The 22505-nt window shown below is 32.2% G+C and overlaps 1 protein-coding gene across 5 annotated transcripts in view; it reads right to left on the bottom strand.

Annotated features, from left to right (window-relative positions):
- The window catches only part of LOC127071818 (puratrophin-1-like), a 340266-nt gene that overhangs the window by 293846 nt on the left and 23915 nt on the right, over positions 1-22505 (bottom strand). For 4 of the 5 annotated variants that reach the window (XM_051011526.1, XM_051011527.1, XM_051011528.1 and 1 more), the window contains one exon: positions 10900-11850. In XM_051011526.1, the coding sequence (XP_050867483.1) occupies positions 10900-11850 (951 nt within the window). Of the gene's footprint in view, positions 1-5575; positions 5594-10899; positions 11851-22505 lie in introns of those variants that run through there. The other variant, XM_051011530.1, reaches the window with a different exon arrangement.

Genomic DNA, 22505 nt, shown 5'->3' with positions numbered 1-22505 from the left:
AAAAAAAGGGAAAGAGAAAAACAAAGAAAAAAAGAGAGAATTAATTTAAAAAAGAGAAGAAAATTTTGCAATTTCAAAAATAAATGATTTCTCAAGCGAGAAACTTTTACGATCGTTAACGATGGATACATCGACAATTGACATACTTTTGTCCACAGTTCACATTGTCATGTCACAGCATTTAAATGATAAATAGTTCTATGATCGATTTCGAAGGAAGGTCCCAAGGATACGATAAACGATCGACACATGTAAACGTTGCTTCAAGCTCGGTGATGACGTTAGCCATTAATTAAAAACCGGAAATACGGTGATGGTGACGGTGACCGTGTAACAGTGACACGCTTGAAAATCATATGTATGTGTGTGTGTGTGTACATATATATATTTGTACGTGTATGTGTAATCCGTTTCAAACAACAAAAAGAAGAAGAAACATGGCGCTATATCACGAGCATCACGAAAAGATTCGTGAAACGGATCGAATAGGAAAAGACCTTGTGAAAAGCAACAAGCGTCATGTCTTATGAGAAGAAAACGTCATGAGATAGTATGTCTACTCGTGAGAGAAGAAATCCTGGCGTCTTGGTCGCGTCTCTAATCACTTTCTCTTCTACTAGATGTAAATGCATTCATGTACCAAAGCTTAAAGCGTTCCCATGAACGACCTACGTAACTTTTTTTTTTTCCAACATGGCCGAACCCATACAAAAGAATATTCTTAATCCGTTTTCGACTGATCGAACAAACATTTTTTTTCCTTGTTTTTTTTTTTTTCAACAATTCTAGAAAAATTTTCTTTTCTAAAAAATTAATTTATTATCATAATTGTTAGTTCATTATTCATTTATTATCATACGTTCTGTCTCTCTTTATTTTTCTTTTACATTGATCCGTTCCGATTGATCGAGCAAAAAATTCTCTCTTTTTGTTTCTTTCGAGAATCCTCGAGAAATTTTCTTTTTTGAACATTGATAAATGAAAATTATTATATAAATGAAAAGTAATACAAAATATATATATATATATATATATATATATATATATATATATGACGATTAATATATCGATATCAATATCGACAATGTTGATTTATGAATTGTATCTAATTCAATCTATCTTATCACCTATTTTATATCGACAGCAATTAATCAAAAAAAGTAGAAAAGAAAATTAAAAAAGAAAAAAAGAAAGAAAACAAAAATTATTATATATAATATTACCCGTTTTCATTGACTTGATTGATTAAGGAAGAACAACAACAAAACAAAAAAACAAAAAAGAAAGAACAAAAAGAAATTATTACATCGCAATTGCATCTAATTCTATTCATTTTATTAATCCTTTCATATCGATGGTGATTACGAAGAAACAAAATAGAAAAACAAAAAAAAACAAAATTCCAGAAAAATATTAACGAGATACAATTTAATTAACGAGAGAGACACACACACACACACACATATATACGCTTACTAGGTGTTCATTACGTATTTGCAAATATACATTCAAGTTCCGAACACGAAGGAATATGAAACTAATGCTCTCGCTTCTCGAGTAAAACGTTTATATGACGATAACCGAAGAAGCAACTAGCAGCTAGTGTAAGAAACGCGAAGTAAAACGTATATTTAACGGTAGTCAGGTACCGTACCGTGGATTGTAATCTTATACGTTTAAAGTGCTGGGTATCGGGTGTTGCTATTTCACATAGCCGGTAATATTAATGACGAGCGAGTACGGTTTTCGAACCTCGGAGCGCCTAAGGACGCTCTCCTAAAGATATTTTTTACTAAACGTCCAAGTCGATTTTTTGTTACAAGTTCGTTTAGTTGCGCTAATCACTCATTCGTTAAAAAAAAAGAAAAAAAAAGAAAGACCAAACTGACTCGATTATTTCTCGCCGAAGAAAGAAGAAAATTTATCGAAAATTATCGAGCAAAATATCAAATATTTTCGTTGCACGATCATATATATATATATATAATCGTGATTTTTCTCTTCTCGCGATATAAAATCGATACGTCCTCTTTCTGATCAGTTTTGATCTTTGATCAAGATTGAAACAAAATTGTTAGTATTAATGAAGATTATATTAATGTTAATTATTATACAAGTATGAATATCCGACACGATTTTATCGAAAATTTAATTCTATATAAGATTATTTCTTTTTGTTGGTAATATAAAATTGTAACTTGTTCTAACGTATCGTAAGTTATTCACCTTTATAATTCAAGACGAAAAGAGATTGTTAACGTTATTCTGAATATTTCGAAAGAAATGGTAAGTTTTCTTTTGTATCATGAAGAGAGATAACACTGATCGTAGAGATCTAACGATTTAATAAATACAAAGAAAAAAAAAGAGAGAAAGAAAGAGAAAGAAAAAGAGAGAAAAAGAGAGAGAAGGAGAGTTTTCGAAACACCCTTTTGGTGTAACAGGAGAGTAGAACCCGGAAATCATTGGACATATCGGTCCGATATGCCATGGCTGGCGACGTTGACACCTTATTATCGTCGTGCCCGGGGCCGCGCGACTATCGAGAAGAAATTGCACTCTGAGCTCTATGTACTATATAACGAAAGTACTATACTAAAGAAAGAGAAAGAAGAACAAAAAGAGAAAGAGATAAACAGAGAGAAAAACTATATACATATATATGTGTGTATATATAGAGTTTAAGAGGTTATTCTTTTCTCTTCTATATATATAACATCTATATATTATTTTATATATACAATATATAAATGTGTGCGTTTATATGTATCTATATATGTAAGAAAGAGAGAGAGAGAGAGAGAGAAAAGAAAAGAAAAGAAACACATACTATTTATATGTTTATATGTATGTGTATGCATGTACAATGCAAATTGTATATATGTATGTATGCAAGTACGTATATACATATATACATATATATGTGTGTATGTATGCAAGCATATATATACGTACGTACGTATGTATGTATGTATGTATATATTATATTTATATATGTATGTATGTATGTATGTATGTATGTATGTCAATATCTGAAGTCACGCGGAATAATCCTGGCTGTCTCCTTCGAAGGAATCGATCGGGCGAATCGACTTTAAACTCCACGCTTCGATGAAGAATCCTTTCCATGACGTTCGACACGACGACTCGTAGACCGGTACGCTTAAGTATCTCGTCCGATTGTTCGACATGCGAACGTAAGTAACTATCCAATAGTAAATCTAATGCTAATAACGATCAGAGAAACGAGAGATGGAAAGTCATCGCTTTTATTTATCGGCATTAACTTTCGCAAATTTTTTCAACGTTTATTAACTAGTTGAAAAATGTTCTTTTCTTTTCCTTTGTCTTTCTTGGTTTTTATTTTGTTTTTAATTTTTTTTTTTCTTTTTTGTTAACCTTTCCTAAATTTTTAACAATTGTCTAATAATTCTCTAATGATTCTTTAATAATTTTCTAAGAAGATCGTTGAGATATCGATTCTCACGTACGTATATAAATTTTATAAATAAATAAATATGTGAAATATAATTGTAATATATATATATATATATATAATAATAGTAAAAAAAACATATATGATAAAATAATTAGAATACGTCAATATTCTATGTCAATAGTTGGTCAATAAACGACATGAAAATTTGTAATAAGAAATATATCGAATAAAGTATATTATTAATTACTCAATTATATATAATTTGAAACATTCTAAAACATTATTTATTATAAAGTATTCAATATTTAATCTCAAATTATATTTGATTAATTCTTCGATTAATTTGATAAAGATATCGAAATGGATATGGATCGCGTGCGAGAATGTTTTCGATCTTAATAAAAAATCGTTTTGCTTATCGTTACATACGTAATTATCGAAGCATGAGTCAAAGCCGGAAGAGTATCTATTGCAGCAACAAAAGAGGAGGATTTACCACCTCCGACAAAGTCGCCTCCGCGATTTTGTGGGTCGTCGAGAGAAATAAAAAAGCATTAGAAAAGGAAAGATTGCGTATTAGAAAAAGGCCGTTGAGAACTGCACATTGTGCATTTGCGTAATAGAGATTTGTAAATTCAAAAGTAGTAAAGTAATCGAAATTATCTCAAGTAATAAATATGTTATCTTATTTGAGATCAAATTTGTCAAAACCCTTAACATACTTAATCCTTAAATAATAATAAATTAATTCAGACAAATCGAAATAGAAAATTATTACAAAAAATAATTTAAAAAATAATATTTCAATGAAGCACGAAGAAGTATAATAATGAAATTGCTTTTCTTACATTTTTGTATGCTTATAAATTACAAAAAAAAAAAAAAGAAAAAAGATGAGAAAAAAGAAAATGAAAAAAAAATGAAGCGATTGAAATCATTTCATTAGTTATCTTAATTGAGATAAAATATGTCGGACCTTATTACATATGTAAGTAAATACAAATACATAAGTAAATGAGTAAATACGAGTTTGATTCACGTTGAGAATCACGAGAGATAACGATGCCAATAACGATGCGATGCGCAATCCATTGCTGAGATCGAAACGACGAACAAGACGAGCATCCTACATCCAACTGTAAAATATTGAGCAATCGACTATATAAACCGACACGTGTCTTAGGAAAATAACGATGACGTATGTGTACGTAGAATCTTTTTCTTTCTTTTTTTTTTTAAACACTGTTTATATTTTTTTTCTTCTTCTTTTTCTTCTTTTTCTTCACTTTGGTCGATTTAAGATGGCCGCAACGAGCAAACGCATTAACATATAAATATTTGTAAACGCATACAGATTCGTATCATTTCCGCTAAGTACATATATATACACGCATATGTACGTAAGTAAATAATCTTATTGTATGTATGTATGTATGTATGTATGTATGTATATATACGATAAATAACGCATGTAATCATCGTTAAAAACATTGTGGACTACGACCAACGACTCGTTTTTTCTAACGCTAATAGTTTATTTAAATTTCCTTTTACATACGATATCTATGTACATATGTATATATTATAATATGTACGTAAGTTTCTTCGAGTATTCGAATAATTTTACGAGTAAAATATTTCAAATAGGTTACTTTGCTAACGTCGAGAAATAATGTCATCGTCGGTGTTGGACAATTTCTTAAGTTCTACATCTGTGTTCGAACGAAGGTTATTAACAACGAAATCGTTTGTATCTAAGTATCAGATTTTTCCTTCTAATCGATAGATTTATTAAAATAAATAATAAAACTAGTTACGTTATCTTATAATTGGACATTTAATTTGATCAATTTCTTTTTTGTAATCATAATGACGATTTAATTTCTATCCAATTAAGAGACCGAATCTAATGAAGATAATCGACGGTGATTGATATTTTTATAATTACCTAATAACGTTCGATTTAAACCAAAAAAATATCCCAATGAATTTTCTTCGATCTATTACGTAGAAAAAACAAAAGTATTACGAATGTTATTGGATAACTACAACTAAACAATTAGTACGATAACGAACGTGTTATCATTTGCTCGCTTTAATTGCTGATTTTAATCACTATAAAATAAGTATAATTACCATAGTACGAGGGAAAGTTGAAATGGAACAAATCTGAAACTAATTCGTTAGACTTCGAAACGTTGTACGATGTTAACTTTACTACGTTCCTATCGCGACTGACTCGATGAACAAAACAAAAGGAATCTAGTACACAAGAAATAAAAACATAGCGGTCACGAACACGTACGTTCCTATACGAACAAGCACCGATACAGCTCGTACCTGACCTTCAAATATTTTCTAACAAATAAATAAAATCTATTCGTTGAAATAAATAAAATCACGCGACGATGTAAATATCGATTTGTTTCCCGATACAGGATCGATCGAAATGTTTCTAAGTAATTATAAAAAATCAATTACTTCTTCTCTAAGCAAAATAAAATTCAAATAGAATTCAAAAGAGATCTAGTGGTTCAAACGAATCATTAAATATTAAAATTAAAGTCGATCTTTCGATTTGCAAAGAAATCTTTGCTACAAATACAGACAAGGAATATTTTAAGATATCTGTGATAAAGTTAAGAAACGTCTTAATAAGTCTTCGACTTTCTTTGAGAATTTCACAAAATTGTATCCACGATCACGTCGTCTCCTCTCGTAAATATTTATCAATATTACCGTTCATGTAAATTCTCTTAGAATAAATAGGAAAAGTAACAGTGTCTGAGCTAATCTAAAACACGTGCAAGCAAGCGAGAAAGAGAAAAAGAAAGAGAAAAAGAGAGAAAGAAAGAAAGAGAGGTAGAGCAACAGAGAAACACGCACACATATACAGATATACAAAGAGATACATACACACATACATATTGCATATTCACGAAGCACCGCTTCCTCGGTGACTTACGATAGGTGCTACGTACAAATAAATACGCGTTACACATACATATACACACACATATATATACATATCGTATACATATACGTATATCATATACATATCATATAGATATACATATACATATATATATACATATCATATAGAAATACATATATATCATATACATATATATGCATTTCATACGTATACATATATACACACACAGATAGAAATAAGCAAGAACGTTCATAAGATAATGTAGTAGAGAAGAGTAAGAGAGTAAGTAGTTGGTCCAGTGGTCTCTCGAGTGCGGTGGCGGCGGCGGCGACGGCGGCGGTGTAAAACCGTCATTACCGCCAATTACAATAAATCCCGCACCGTATTCCTCTTATCGTTTTCCGCGCGTACGCTCGAGGTGCGGCGGCTTAATCTATAATCCGAAGCGAAGGTAACGGGGCGTAGTTCCATGTGCGTGCTGTTTTAAAAGATACTACCATATCAGAAGAAGGATGCTGAGAGAAAAGAGAAAAGAGAGAAGAGAGACAGCCAGATGGACAGAAAGAGAGAGAGAGAGAGAGAGAGAGAGAGAGAGAGAAAGAAAAAGGAAGATACAGATACAAGAAAGAGAAAGAGATATAGAAAGATAGATAGAGAGAAAAAAGAGAGAGAGAGAGAGATTGTATGAATATATGTAGTAATAAAGAGAATGAGAAAAAGAGAAAGAAACCGTGAGAAAGAGAAAGAAGAGAATGAAACATATAGGAAAAAAACAGAAAAAGAGAGATAGAGAGATAGAGGGTGTGTGTATATATATATGTATATCTTTAAAAAAAGAGACAGTGAGAGATAGGAAAAAAGAGGGACAAAGAGAGTAAGAAAGAGAATAAAAGAGAGAGAGAAAGAGAGAGAGAAAGATTATGAATAAAAAGAAAGAGACGGAGAAAGAGAGAGTAAAAAGAGACACAAAAAAAAGAAAAAGAAACAGAAAGAGAGAGAGAGAGTAGACATGGGCAAGCAACAGAAACTGTTACCAGAGCAATCATTTTCCATGGGTACACTTTCACGACTGATGATCGGGTAGCGTTTCAACGTCGATCGGCACCGTCGTAATGGTAAAAGATTAACAGGAGTAAAATTCGTTTGCTTCTAGACACACAGTGCGTAATAGACATTCTCCTAATCCTCCTTGTGAATCGAAGACACATCTTCTTGTAATACCAATCCAATCACAAATCCGGAGTACATAAGAATTTTTAATTTCGTTCTATACTTCGTTCACGTAAAAATATATATATATATATATATGTATGCATACGTCTACTCTCTCGTTCATTTTATTTCATTTCGTTTCATTTCGTTTCGTTTCCCTTCTCTCATCGAACTTCTTTTCATATTGCAAAGTACCGTAGTTGTTAGTATATATATTATATATATATATATATATATATATATATATATATATATATATATGTATGTATGTATGTATATCTACTTAACGTTTAACGAAATTTCCCGGGGCAACTAGCCGGGTAAAGACAAGTGGAATGAACGCACCCTCTCTCTTTCTCTTTCTTTCTATCTATCTATCTATCTTTGTATCCATCTATCTATCTATCTATCTCTATCTATCTCTCTCTCTCTCTCTCTCCCTCTCCTCCTATCTTTCTTTCTCTCTTCCTTCTTTCTTCTCAACTTCCGCGTTTTCACGCGCTCTCGAACGTTATCCATCAAAGCGCATGCAAACGTTGTACTTTAATGCGCACTCGTTTAACATCAGCTTCACGAGCCGTAGTGTTGTAACTTCCAAGATAAAAGGATTGAGATTATAACAAGAAGAAACGTGTATATAGACAATTTCGATATATAATATACCAACCCCGATAACTATATATATATATATATATATATATATATATGTATATGTAGGTATTATATTTTATGCATGATTATTTACGTTTACGATATTATATGATTGTAAATAAATTAATAAATAAATATACTCAAAATATATCGTATATTACATATATATATATGTATAGATGAGACATTAGATGGTCTTTTCTAATACTTAGAATAGATCGAACGAGTGAACGTTTAACTATCACGAAAGAAATCTACTTACGTGATCGTTATTGCCAATCCACACAATAACGATCGTCTGTTGAATTACACACTGTTACTCTCGAATATACATTCGTATACATACACACATACATATATATATATATACATAGATACATAGATAGATACATATATAGGAGAGTACACCAACCATGGTCCAGATAGATCACGTCCGATATAATTAATGAGCACGAGCCGCAATTCCCATACACACCTCCGGCACTGTGGGTCCGCCCTAACAAGTACCTACCTATCTACCTACCTACCTACCTACCTACCTACCTACCTACCTACCTACCTACCTACCTACCTACCTACCTACCTATCTACCTATCTACCTACTCCGAGAAGGAGAACTCGTTCTAACCTAAACGAACTCGCAAAAGATCGACGAACTCTGTTTATTCTCTTCTTCGTGAACTTATATCTGGGTGAACAAGGGCACGCTTTTCATCTTCTTCATCTTCTTCATCTTTATGTTCTTCTTCATCTTCATATTTTTCTTCTTTCTCTTCTTCATTTTCATGTTCTATCTTCATCTTCATATTTTTCTTCTTCCTCTTCTTCATCTTCATACATCTTTTTCTTCCTCTTCATCCTCTTCTTTGTCTTTTTTTTCAAACATATCGAGTGTATCCTCGCGTTAGTTTCACAAAAACACGCGAGATAAATATTTCGATTTTTCTATTTTTTACACGAACATTGTACGAACCATTGTTTCATAAACTTACGCTTACGAAATCTTTTTATCTCATATGTAAATGGAATTTTCATAATAAATTAATAATTTCTATTGCACATCCATACGAATAATATTCCATTCCAGAGTATTCTTTTTCTTTTCACTATACACACTAATTTTTATCGTAAAGTTTCAATTATAAACAAGTTATGATTATAATATAATAATAAATTTAATTATATCATACAATATCCTATTTATGATATGTATGATATCGATAATATATATATATCTTTCTTTTTTAAATAACTTTCTACTTATTCAAAATACACAATTTATTATCGATCATCCACTTCACTATTAATCATTATTGATCATTAATGATGTTATAGATCGTCTAATCAATTATTCTCTCTCTCTCTCTTTAAATAATTCTTATTATTTTCGAAGTATCGAAAAAAAAGGGTTAAGGTTACTTTTCTTATAAAAAACAAAAAGATTCGATCGATAAAAGAGACAAATTCATGCAGAGATTTTCGGACACCCTACGCCCACGTTCTCGATCAACAACAACACGACGATCGAAACATCGACGATCCAGAAAACACGTCGAATTTCGTACGTACTTAAGGCACAGCTTCTCGGTTCGAGATCGTTATAAATTTAACGATAACACTACGCTCTTTTATCTCTTTACTCCGTTACGTCGTGTCTTTTCTGGTATAGTAATACTTTCTCACGAGTCTGTTGTGAAAGAATCTTCTTATTTTTTTGTTTTTTAACAAAAAACCACTTCGAAGATACCATACGAGAGAAATAAAGAAAAAAAGAAAATAGTTAAAATAATAGAGACTTTACAAAATCGTTGAAAGTTCCACAATCAAAATTAAAATTTGATATAATAAAAGAGAGAAAGACTCATTGCCGAAAAGATCAGATCAAGTAATTTGTTTCAAATTAAAAATGAAGAGATTCATTCTATCGAAAAATATATAACGCTTATATATAAAATCAAACGATTTTCTATGTGATAGAGAAGAAGAGAGAGAGAGAGAGAGAGAGAGAGAGAGAGAGAGAGAGAGAGAGAGAGAGAAAGATAGAGGAAATCAAACGATTTGAAATATTATACGAAGAAACTAATTATTTACTATAACAGATACAATTAAACGAATCGAAATGTAATTCATAAAAAGAAAAACAAAAAAAAAAAAGAAAGAAAGAGAGAGAAAGAGACTCATTAGTAGAACCAGACAAAATCAAATAATTAAACGTGTAATTGAAACGAGACGGAATTAAACGATTTGAGATGCGATACAAAATGAGAGTGACAGAGATGGAGGTAATCAAACAATTTGAGATATGATATAAAGAAACTAATTACTTATTACAACAGGTAAAATTAAACGGATCGAAACGTGATTCGTGATTCGAAAAAAAAAGAAAGAAAAAAAAAAAGAAACAGGAAGACTCATTACTAAAAGAGACAAAAAAATCAAATAATGAAACGTTTAATGCGAAGATGATACTCATTACTGAAAGCAGAGCAAATTAAACGATTTGAAATATGAGAAAATAGGAGAAAAAAGAGAGACAAAATGAAAAAATTTGAAACGCGGTAAAATTGGACGGATGAAAAGTCGGACGATTAAATCGCTTATGCTACTCGTTGCTGAAAGAGACGAAATTAAAACGATTAGATAAAAATAAAGATGGACTCACCGCGGGTAGAGGCAAGATCAATGGGATTTCGATGTCGTTCGATCCATCTTTATCTACTTCTTCATTAGCTTCCTCTTGTTCTTTTTCTTTTTCTTCTTCATCCCGTTCTCTCTGAATTTTAAAAGAATCGACGATATTCTCTTCTCTTTCGTCATTCTCTTTGAGAAAATTCGTAGAATTGGAAGAAACGTTAAACTCGTTAACACGTAACTCGGACACTTCAGCTATCAGAGTATCGTTAGAATCGCACTTGTCCAAATTCGTATGGTCCTTTGCTAAAGCAACGATTATCACCGAATCGAAATTCGTATCGTCAATCTCTTTATCGTTCTCCTTTCTAAAAGATTTCCTTTCGGATTGACACTTTTCGTTAGAAACGGATGGGTCACTTTTATCCGAGGAAACGATCGTCCTACTTTCACTTTCAAGATCGATCCTATGATCATCCTTCGATGACTTAACGAATAATGGATCCTCGACGAAGTTATCGTTCGTTATAACTTCCTGATCATATTTTTCTTCCTGCGATCTTTCCTCGGAAAGATCAGTATACTTTTCTACATAATCATCTATCTCCTCGCGACGAGTCGATACCGATTGATGATTATCCTCGAGATACCAAGACGTACAATTCTCTTGACGTTTCTTTTCAGAAACAGTTTCGTCGCCCTTCGACAATGCACCCTTGCATTTCCGAAGATAACTCTTAACTCTCTTGGTTTTGCTCTTCCTTGTTTCTTGACTACGTGGCAAATTAACGTCCCCGTTATCCGCATTATCCAAAGAAAATGATTCTTGTTGGGTTTTACACGATAGGTTTTTCTCTAAATCCTGCGAAAGCTTGGATCTATCATCGACGAGCTCGTCGAACGATGTCGACGTTTCCTGTTGATCGTTCGGTAATGTCCATATTTCTTCTTTCTCTGGTAAACGACGATCGGCCGGTATCACCTGAAAGGAAAGCAAAGGATATATGTTAATTGTATTCATTAATTTTTTTCTGTTAATTTATATGTGTATAATTCTTATATATACTATATGTGATATTATGTATTGTATTATTATATAGATATAATATTATATGACAATATATAATATACACATAAAATTACAGTTAAAAACCAATTCCTAAAACGACAACAACGTTTACGTAGAAGGCTAATAATCTTGCATAAAACTGACCGCGAACTAAAGATCTAACTTATGAACGATCGATGGAACAAAGAATGGAACGAACAAACAACGAGGTCGATCCTCTTACGACCTTATGCAACCAACTTTTCTCTTAGCACGTTATACGCGAAGGCGTGGCTTAGAATTGTATCAGCGACTGTGTCAAGCAAGGTCTACTCTTGTATAAAACAAAGGGCTTATAGTAAATATTGACGACGATGATGGTGATGGTGGTTTTACCGGTAGGTGAGGGGTAAGGTGTGAGAGGTTATAGGTGAGGGGTTATGGCTAAGGGTTGGTGGGGGGTTGGTGGGGATTGTGGGGTTCTAGTTTGCTGACTAACTGACTGGTGAACGGTGGGTGGCGTCGGCGCCACCAAGCTAATGTCAACTACACAACAGAACATAACAATGATATTTTACAATACGATTTAACAACCCAGTTTCGAAGTCCCACGGAGTCGTAAGCTTACAGTGAATACAATTTTTTTTTTTTTTTATGGTGTAATATCATTGATATTTCATAATCCTCTTCCTGGACTTTCCGTTTCTCTTTCTCTTGTTCTTTATCTATAGCATTCTTTTCTTTTCTTTTTTTTTTTTTAATACAATCGAACGATGTTTCTCGAAGAGAGATGGACATGAAGTAATTTTTAAATTCGAAATATCCTTCACGTGTATTTGTGAGAATGTTTTAAGTTTCACGGTAGGATTAATTATATTTCCTCATAATGTTGTTAGTCCGAAGTATAGTCACGAAGCGACGAATGAATCTCTAATCGAATGTGAATTATTCTAAGAGTTCGACTGGAGTTTTGTAAATTCTGTAGGAAAAAAGGAAAAGAGAAAAGAAAGTAAGTCGTTTCAAAAAGAGAAAGAAAATAAAAAGAATCTTAAAATCATTGACCGACGACGATTAGCAAAAGATATCAACGATTTCTATGTACTTATAATATATTCTTCAACATTCTTTAATCAGTATAACAATCGTTTAGAATTACAGCATAGTCACACTTTGATAAGCAAAAAGAGAGAGAGAGAGAGAGAGAGAGAGAGAGAAACCTTCTGCAGATAATTGCCAAGAAGAAGAAGAAGAAGAAAAAAAAAGGAAAAAGAAGAAGAAAAAAGAAAAGAAGCGGAAGGAGGCTGAGAATGAAGACGAGGATAAGGACGAAGAGAAGAGAGAAAGAGGAAGAAGAGAAGGAGGATAAGGTTTTACGTTCCTCGAGAGTAACTCTCTTGCTTTTTCCTATTCTTCGAAGAAGTGTATTGCCTTATCTTAAAACAACATCGACTAAGAGAGAAGAGATCCAACGTATATGTGGTAATGTGGGCCCCCATGGAAATAGAAAAGGAGTAGCTAAGAGTTTCTTCCTCAATAAGTCGCCAAGTCGAGAAAAGAGAAGAGAAGAGAAGAGAAGACAGAGAAAGAAGAAAAAGAACAAGAAAAAAAAAGAGAGAGAGAGAGAGAGAGACTATCCTCCGAATGTTTTTTTTGTAAGGAGCACGAGAGAGCGAGTACCAGAGAGATAGACAGCCGAGCTAGTCGAGGTTTTATCGATCGAGTAGGGTTCTGGAAGCAACTAGATGGTATCTGCGATGGCGCGATACCCGAGATGAGGCGTGGGAGCGAGTCCGAGGCTAATCTTTCGAGTCGAGCAGCAGTTTCATTCAAAGCGCGTGTCTCCTCACTCGATTTGCCTCCTCTTAAACTATCAAGAGGGAAAGTTTCTACGGGAGGCCATCTCGCTCCTTCAATATTTCTCTCTCACTCTTTCTGATTCTAACTCTAACTCTAACTCTAACTGTATCTCTATCTCTTTTGCTCTTTATATCTTTCTCTCTCTCTCTCTCTCTAACTTTAAGTCTAAGTCTATCTCTATCTCTTTCGCTCTTTCTGTCCTTCTTTTTCTCTTTCTCTTTCTGTCTCTCTTTCTCTAACTCTAACTCTTTATCTCTCTATCTCTTTCCCTCTCTCTCTTTCTCTCTCTCTCTCTTTCTTTTCTCATTTTCTTTCTGTCTTTCTTTCTTCTTTCTTTTTTCTTTTTTCTTCTTCTCCTCTTTGCTCTTTTTTCCTTTTTTTTATCTTTTTCCTTTTTCCCTTTTTTTGCCTTTCTAAGCTATCTCCTTCCTGCTGTATTATGGAGCTCTTGAAGATCGGAAAAATGAGAAAAGAAAATTAAACGGCACGGTTATGTTTATTGTGTGAGAAGAAGAAAACGCGTACGAAGAGTATCGTCCATCGTAAATTCACCTTTCTCTTCGGCCAAGAACGAAATAATCATTCTCTCGGCGATAATTACGCCGATTTTAATAGTAATCGAGAATACAGGTTACAACGACGATATATATATATTTTTTTTCTTTTCTTTTTTTATGACTTTTGTTCGGAAATAATGTAAGAAATACTTCGCTAATCTTTTACGAAGCATTAACGATATATAAAAATTAAGAAACAACGAACGAGAATAAAAATATTAATCAAATATAAACAAGTATGTAACAAAACTATGTATTACATATATAATATAGCAATGCAAAAAATTGTAAAAAGAAATGCTATTGTTATATAAAAAAATAAATATTGTTACATTGGAAAAATATATTGTATTTATATTTATATAATAATATAGTATTAATTCGATCGCTTCGTTTCTATTTATACATATATATATATATAAAATTCAATATAAGATATTATTTATCAATTCTATAATACAACAGATCACGAAACACGTGTTAATAAATCGTTAAAAGTTAATGACACGTTTCCAGGTGCAGTATATGCACGCGATCGGAACATAGAAAAGGAAGGATTAATGATCAATAAGAAAAACGACGATTTAAAACACATCGAGAATTAATTTACTTACGAAGGGGAATAGAGCATGCACATTCCTAAAAGTCAAACGAGATTTTATCTCGCGAGTTCTCTCTGAAGGTACGGTACTGAACCGAGCCAGAAAGGGCCCGATTAATAGATATGTGTGTGTATCTACATATTTATATATATATACACACACATATATATATATATACACACACACTCATATTCACGCAGCTAACGTCTACGACGATATCGCTTCGATTAGCAACGATGTTAATTAGTCTTAGAATAATTTATACTTCGTTCTCTCTCTCTCTCTCTCTCTCTCTCTCTCTCTCTTTCTGTTCCTGTTTTTCTTTTTTATTTTCTCACTTTTTCTCTCTCTCTTTTTTTCGAACTCTTTTTTTCGATCTCTTTTTCCTATTTTTTCCATCTCTCTCTTTTTCTCATCTCTCGCTTCCTTTTTTTTATCTCTCTCTCTCTCTCTTCTTCTTTTTTTTGATCTCTCTTATCTTCTTCTATTTTTTCGATCTTCCTTTTTTCTTCCCTTTTTTCGATCTTCCTCCTTTTCTTTTCTTTTTTCTATCTCTCTCTCCTTCCTTCTCTCTCTTTCTCTCTTTTCTTTCTTTTATACTTTATCTTAAATCTTTCTTTCCTTTCATTTCTCTCTTTTTTACTCTCTCTCTCTCTCTTACTTTCTCTCAATTTTTCTTACACTCTCTCTTTTATTCTCTCTCTCTCTTATTTGCTCTCTCAATCTTTCTCTCACTTCCTCTCTATCTCTTTCTCTCTCTCTCTCTTTCTTATTGATTCATTTTCTTTTTTTCTTTCTTTCTTTCTTTCCCCCTCTTTCTCTCTCTCTCTCTCTCTCTCTCTCTCTCTCTCTCTCTCTCTCTCTTTCTCTTTTTCTTTCACTTTCCTCTATTTCTTAAGGATATTTTCAAGAGAGAAAAAGAAGAAATAAATGAATGGATCACGCAAGTCCAAGAGTATACCATCCAACACGAAAGTCTTCTCCATTAAATATTAAAAGCAAATGTATATGCAAACCGTGTTAAGAGAAGTGTCAGCGGATGAGTTCTACCGTATCGTTCTACCGATAACAACCATTTCGTTAAACTACGCGACATGTCGTTTCTAACATCCGTGTGAAAGTGGATACACTTGACGACAAATTGCAAAGGCACGTTCGAGTTCTAACAAAGATAAAGACGTTAGTCTAGATCAACTGAGTACGAGGGGAGCTTGTAAACACGATTTTTATCTAATTCGAATGACTGAAGGGAGGGTCTTCTTTAGATTAGGGGACTTGTTTCTACAACAAAACGATCATTACGTATGTGTGTGTGTATATATATATATATATATGTATGTATAGGTAAATAAATAATAAATTTACAGAGAAAAAGAGAGAAACATTCTTTAAACGTATTTTTAGCTCTCAAGGACGTTGATTTAATTTAAAAAGTAATTTCAAAGTATTCATCAAGATAAGAAATCTTTAATATTAATAAGAATTTAATTTTGATGAACGTATACATTGATAATACGTTCAAACGAAATTATTTTCCATGAAACGATAGGATAAATTTATGTGAGTAAATTAAAAATATTTATTAAAATTATATATAGCAATATTATTAAATATTTACGATCGTGTTGTTTCCATTTATTGCAAATAAAATCAAAAGGTTTTATCGAGATAAGAAGAAAATGTTAACATTAATGAGAATTTTATCGCGTTAATTGAATATAGAAGCTTTGTGATTTAATTTCTCCGTCTTTTAGAAATTATTATTTTCCATCGTAGGTATCTTGTTATATAAAAATATTTATATTTTTTAATTTCTTTCGTAATACGCAAAACTCGTCGATATAATTAAATACAGGATGGATCAAAAGTCCTTAGATGATTATAAAGATCGATCAGACTCTTTAAATTAATCTTTTACAAATCGTAAAAAAAAAATGATCTAACTTCGTAGTTTAAAACAATACGAAAAAGAACTCTTGAAAAGTTTCTAAAAATGATCTTTTTAAAAGTCTCTAATATCCAAAATAGCCGCACGAAATAATATAATTTTTCTACGAAGGAAACTCTCCTTTTAATTTCAATTTAATAACACAGTTCGGCCATACTTCGTGTAGAAAAATAATATCGATTTTTCTCTCCTTTCATTCATTCGAGATCGTTGAAAGTACGTCCGAAGAAGAAAAACAAAAAAAAGAAGAAGAAAAAAGCAAAGAAAGAAAAAGAAAACGTAAGATCCGATCGAAAGATACGTATTACATCCGAAATATTATTGTAAACGACGAAATCGTCGTATAAACGAATTTTTATATAACGATTCTCGAATTATATCGAAATAAATTTTGTATAACGAGCCATTCAGTAAGAGAAGTAACATCTTCCCAAAGAGATATCGATTCTCGAACAACTCGAGCATGAACGATCGTGAAACTCGAGCCTAAATTTCACCAAAGTCGATCACCGTCGGCACACGAAATAAGGTCATACCGATGTAATCGCGGCCGTATAAAGAAGAGTGTAGAATTGCCGAGAGTAGATACCGATCCCATCTACCAAATACAAGCAGACACGTATAAAGGTACCGTTCAGATTGCTCGTCCAAGAAGAAGAAGAAGAAGGAGAAGGAGAAGAAGAAGAGGAAAAGGAGGAAGACGAAGAAGAGAAAAATTTCACTCAAAGAAAAATAATCTCGAAGGACCTCCAAGGAAGTCGGAAAGAGTTTTTTGATCGATTCGATCTCGATTAATAACGAGCCATCGAGCGATCGATCGATGGATCGATCGATCGATCGATCGAGCGAGCGAACGAGCGATCGAAGAAGAGGAATAAAAAAAAGGAAATAAAAAAAAGCAACAAAAAAAAAGGATACTGATAATGATACGTAAGATAAATCGTTCCGATCGATTTAGAGACAGTAGATCGGTAGATACGTAGAACATTGAGAGTAAATAGATAATATAATTCTTATTTGTACGATCGAGAAGAACGAAGAAGATCGAATATCTAACGTAATAGAATTTATAATGGTAAAAAATTATCGACGATTCTATCGTCTAACTCGTTTTGCTCTAGAAATTATATATTAGTTTTTAATTCATTTTATTTACACGCGTTAGCTAATTTTTCTTATTAACGTTGTTGCTTGGATGTTTGTTGAAAATAAATAAATAAATAAATAAAACAAAAGGAAAAAGAATTTTTTGTTTGGAACAAAACGGACGAACGAACGAACGATTCTTGAAACTTTGAAATAATTCATTGCTTCGATCAAGTTGATCATTTTAATTAGTTTACTATATAACGGAAAAAGAGAAAATAATTCTATTTCTTTTTCTCTTTTTCTTGTCAGTTTCATTCAAATAAATTGTGTCATTTCAATTCTTTTCCTTCAAATATCTAATTCGACGAATTAGATATCACGGCAATAAATTAATTATCAAATCGAAATTAATACATACATATGAGTCCATGAACCTGACATGCAGTTTGCAATCGACGACGTCGATTATCACAAAATCCGAAAGAGATTTCATTCGAGATCTCGTTTAAAAAATTATTCGATCGAACAATAACAAAGAAAAGAAAAGAAAAAGAAACATATCGTTCGAATTGACAAAAAAAAAGAACAAAAAAAAAGAAAGCTAACAAAAAAAAACACAAGAAAAAAAAACGAGACACAAATATAGAAAAGAAAAAGAAAAAAAAAATCATATGTCTCTGAAAAAAAAAAAAACGAATTAAACAGCCTTAGATTATTAATCGCATAAGTCGACGTATTAACTTTTAACGATTTAATTATTTTATTTAATTATTCTACTAGCCTTGACGATGTAACTGACCGTCATAATCCAGTTTGACGTGAAATGTAATCGAGGAAGAAAATAATTCCCTCTCTCTTTTTTCTCCCTTATCCCTTCTCCTCTCTCTCTCTCTCTCTCTCTCTGTCTCTCTGTAAAGGTCGTTTTTACTAATACATTTATCTGGATAACTATCTAAACGAAAGCGGAAGTCGCAGCTAAGCGTAACTCTGGATAAAAGGAGTTGCGCAAGAGCGAGGTTACGTTAGGTTAGTGAAACGCACGGCCCAAGGGCAAGGCGAGGTTTCTCAAAGTAACGGTACTCTCTCAAGAGGGAGAGAGAGAGAGAGAGAGAGGGGGGGGGGGAGGGGGGGGGGAAGAGAAAGGGCTTTGAAAAAGTACAAAAGTCCTTTCAACCTCTACTATACATGCGATGAAGAATAGTTTGAAGAATATAGGATGACAAAAATGACTACCTTCCATAAATTTAAAGAAAAATGTTCAAATTAATTCCATCACACAATACGATATACAATTTCTAATTAATCATTAGAAGAGTCATTAAAGAATCATTCCACGTGTGATATTTTGTTATTTTTTTTCTTTTTTTGTTGAGAATTAATCGAAGAAGAATTTATTCTTTGATTTATTATCGTAATGTGTTAATCGTAATTATTAATTATTTATTTGATCAATATGTTAGTGGAGTAATGTAGTAATTTTCATATTATATTATATTACATTATATTATACTGTATGTTATACTATATTTAATTTAATATACTATTGGTATGCTATATAGTATTCTATTAGTAATATAATATATTCTAGTATAATATAAAATAGTATAATATATAATATTTGAATTTATCATAACAATAAATAACAGCTTATAAATCCTTCGAAATTATCTCGAAATTCTTTAATAAGAGCAACGAAAAATATATAAAATATATATAAATAAATAAACACAATCGATTCTATAAAAATCAATTCTATAAAAATACGATAAGATGAAAGGACGATAATCCTCGTGAACGATACACACACCAACACATATAAACATCTATACACTTTATTCATGTAAGACATTTTGCAAAAGAGGATAGAGGTAGTCAAAGGGGGGTGTAGTAGGGGGACACATATCTGATAGGATGAAAATAGCAAAGCGTAGACGCGATTATCGATTTCAAACTCTGCATCGGCCCTTGTTTTAACCCTCCCATAGTACCAGGGCAATGCACGTTTCTGTTGGCCTAGTTTAAGTTCATAACGACGCTAACATCGTATTCGGTATACATGTATGTATATATGCATATATATATATGTGTGTGTGTGTGTGTGTATATATATGTATGTATGTATACGTATATGTATATATACGTAACAACACGAATCGTGCTGTAACTTCGTACACGGCAGGGCTATTACGATTCCAGGTATATACTTAAATACTTACGTGTATGTCCACGTATATATTATATAATAAATATGTGTAGTATAGTATATAAATATATATACATACAAACTAGATATATCTGTAACTCGATTAAGAACAAACCAACGCGATATCCTAGATGCTACTGTAACTATTATTCCCTTCGTAGATCCTACTCGAATATATAATGTATAATATACATGCCATTATATATAACACGAATATATAACATTGAAAATATTATTTTCACCGTTACTCACGTGAATACGTAAGTAAGTACGCATACGAGTATTTATTTAATTCCAAATTCTTTCACGTAGATAGATAAACTCCTCGAGATAATGTCATTCACGTTTCGTAGGTGAGATATTGAAAGGTACGTCGCGAAAAAAAAAGAGAAGGAAGTGAATAAAAATAAAAAAGAAAAAGAGATCCTCAAGATTCATCGTAAACGTTATTATATTTCTTGAGACACGTATAAAAGCACCCTACTGTCATTTAAGTATGTATAAAGTTTCGAGTTCCCTGGTCACGATCCTTTATAAACGTATCTCGTCCCATTTGAATACTGAAATATCTTTGAATTATCTTTGAATACTGAATTCTTCTTGTAATGGATAAGAAAAAAAATATATATATATATAAATTTTGTTTTATACAAATGGTATCAATCATTCGAAATAAATATTTCTAATGTCTCCTTTTCCCTTAATGAGAGAAAAAAAAGAAATTAAAAAGACAAAAAAATAACAAAAACTAAAGAGAAATTAACTCAACTAAAGAGTTCGATAAAAAAAAAAAAAATAAAAGCCTAACCGTAAATTTATCGAAAAACTATCGAGATGGTTAAACAAATTATATTAAGTATCAACAAATCTACTCAAAATTAAAAAAAAAAAAAAAAAGAAAATAAACAAAACAAAACTTATCGATAAATTTCGTTCCTACTTGTCGAAATTATTGTCTCGGAGAGAAGAAGAAATAAATGAAAAGATATAAAAAACACAAAGAAGAAAAAAGATTAAGTACGATGGACTCGACGTTTGTCCGAGAGAAGAAAAGAATCAAAAAAAAAAAAAAAAAAAAAATAGATAGTAATAAGACAAAATAAAAAGAAGAAAGACGAAGAAACAAAAATAGAAGAAAAGAAAAAGAAAAAGAAACAAACAAAAAAGAATGGATATCAGCGAACGATTTATTCGATGCTTCCTCCTAATCAACGACAAGACCAAAATGCTTCCCTGATTCCAAACCAGAATCACCGCTACCGTCGTGTCGTCTCCTCCCTCTTTCTCCCCATACACCCCCTCCCCCTTTTCTCCCTCCCTAACTACTCCTACTCCTCTTCTTCTTCCTCGTTTACCATGGCCAAGGCGCAGCGTGAGAACGAGGCACATGTCGAGGGGTCCTAAACGCGTTCTCTCGCCCTAACATTTCCAAGAGATCGATTTATTGTCATTCGGATAGACAGCTTTTCTACGAAACGTTACTAGAAACGATTACGACAATGCAAAAATAATATGAATAATAAACGAAACGTTTAACTTTCTACGATCATTTTCCAAGACAATTTACATATTTAAACGTGAATATTTAACAGAGGTAATATTTAAAGGGAAAGAAAGGAAAAAGTAGAAAAAAAAAACGGAAAATGGTAAAAATAGATAAAAGGAAAAGAGAGAGAGAGAGAAAGAGAAAATAGAAAAAAAAAATTACAATTTACGATGACGTCCAAGGAATATAAATCTCTCGGTAAAGCTTCAACTTCCTCGACATATGGTAACGGTAACAGAATAATTAATCTCATCAGAGGAATTGCATGGTGTGCTCGTTGATCCTTGAAATTTAATAACGCGAAGGAACAATTTTTCTGTTATGCAAATATTCCAATATTTCTCGTCTCGGGAAAAATGAATATCTCAGGTGAGTATAATACTTTCAACGAAAAATATCATGAAACAAAGAGAGAGAGAGAGAGAGAGAGAGAGAGAGAAGGGTGAAACATGAAACGATAGACAACACGTTTAATCGATCTAGATCGACGTATTTTCTTTTTAGAAGGCTGTCTGTCATGTACTCGCTGTTAACCGATTACCCAACTTCGAACGATCGTTAATTGAAAATCTCTCAGTCTTGTAACTCGTACAATGTAACAAAAGAATCGGCTGTACATACGAATGACGAAAGAGAATGAGATAAAGGAGAGAATCTAGATATAGGAAATAAAAAGAAGAAAAAAGAAAAAAGAATAGAAGAAAATAAAAAGGGAAAATGAAAACGCACACGACTGTTCGCTACAAGCGAAAGTATTAGAAGGAGAAATTGCTTTTAGAGATTTGCA

Source organism: Vespula vulgaris, chromosome 23, assembly GCF_905475345.1.
Source record: "Vespula vulgaris chromosome 23, iyVesVulg1.1, whole genome shotgun sequence".
Taxonomy (NCBI): domain Eukaryota; kingdom Metazoa; phylum Arthropoda; class Insecta; order Hymenoptera; family Vespidae; genus Vespula; species Vespula vulgaris.
This window is presented reverse-complemented; position numbering and strand designations above follow the sequence as displayed.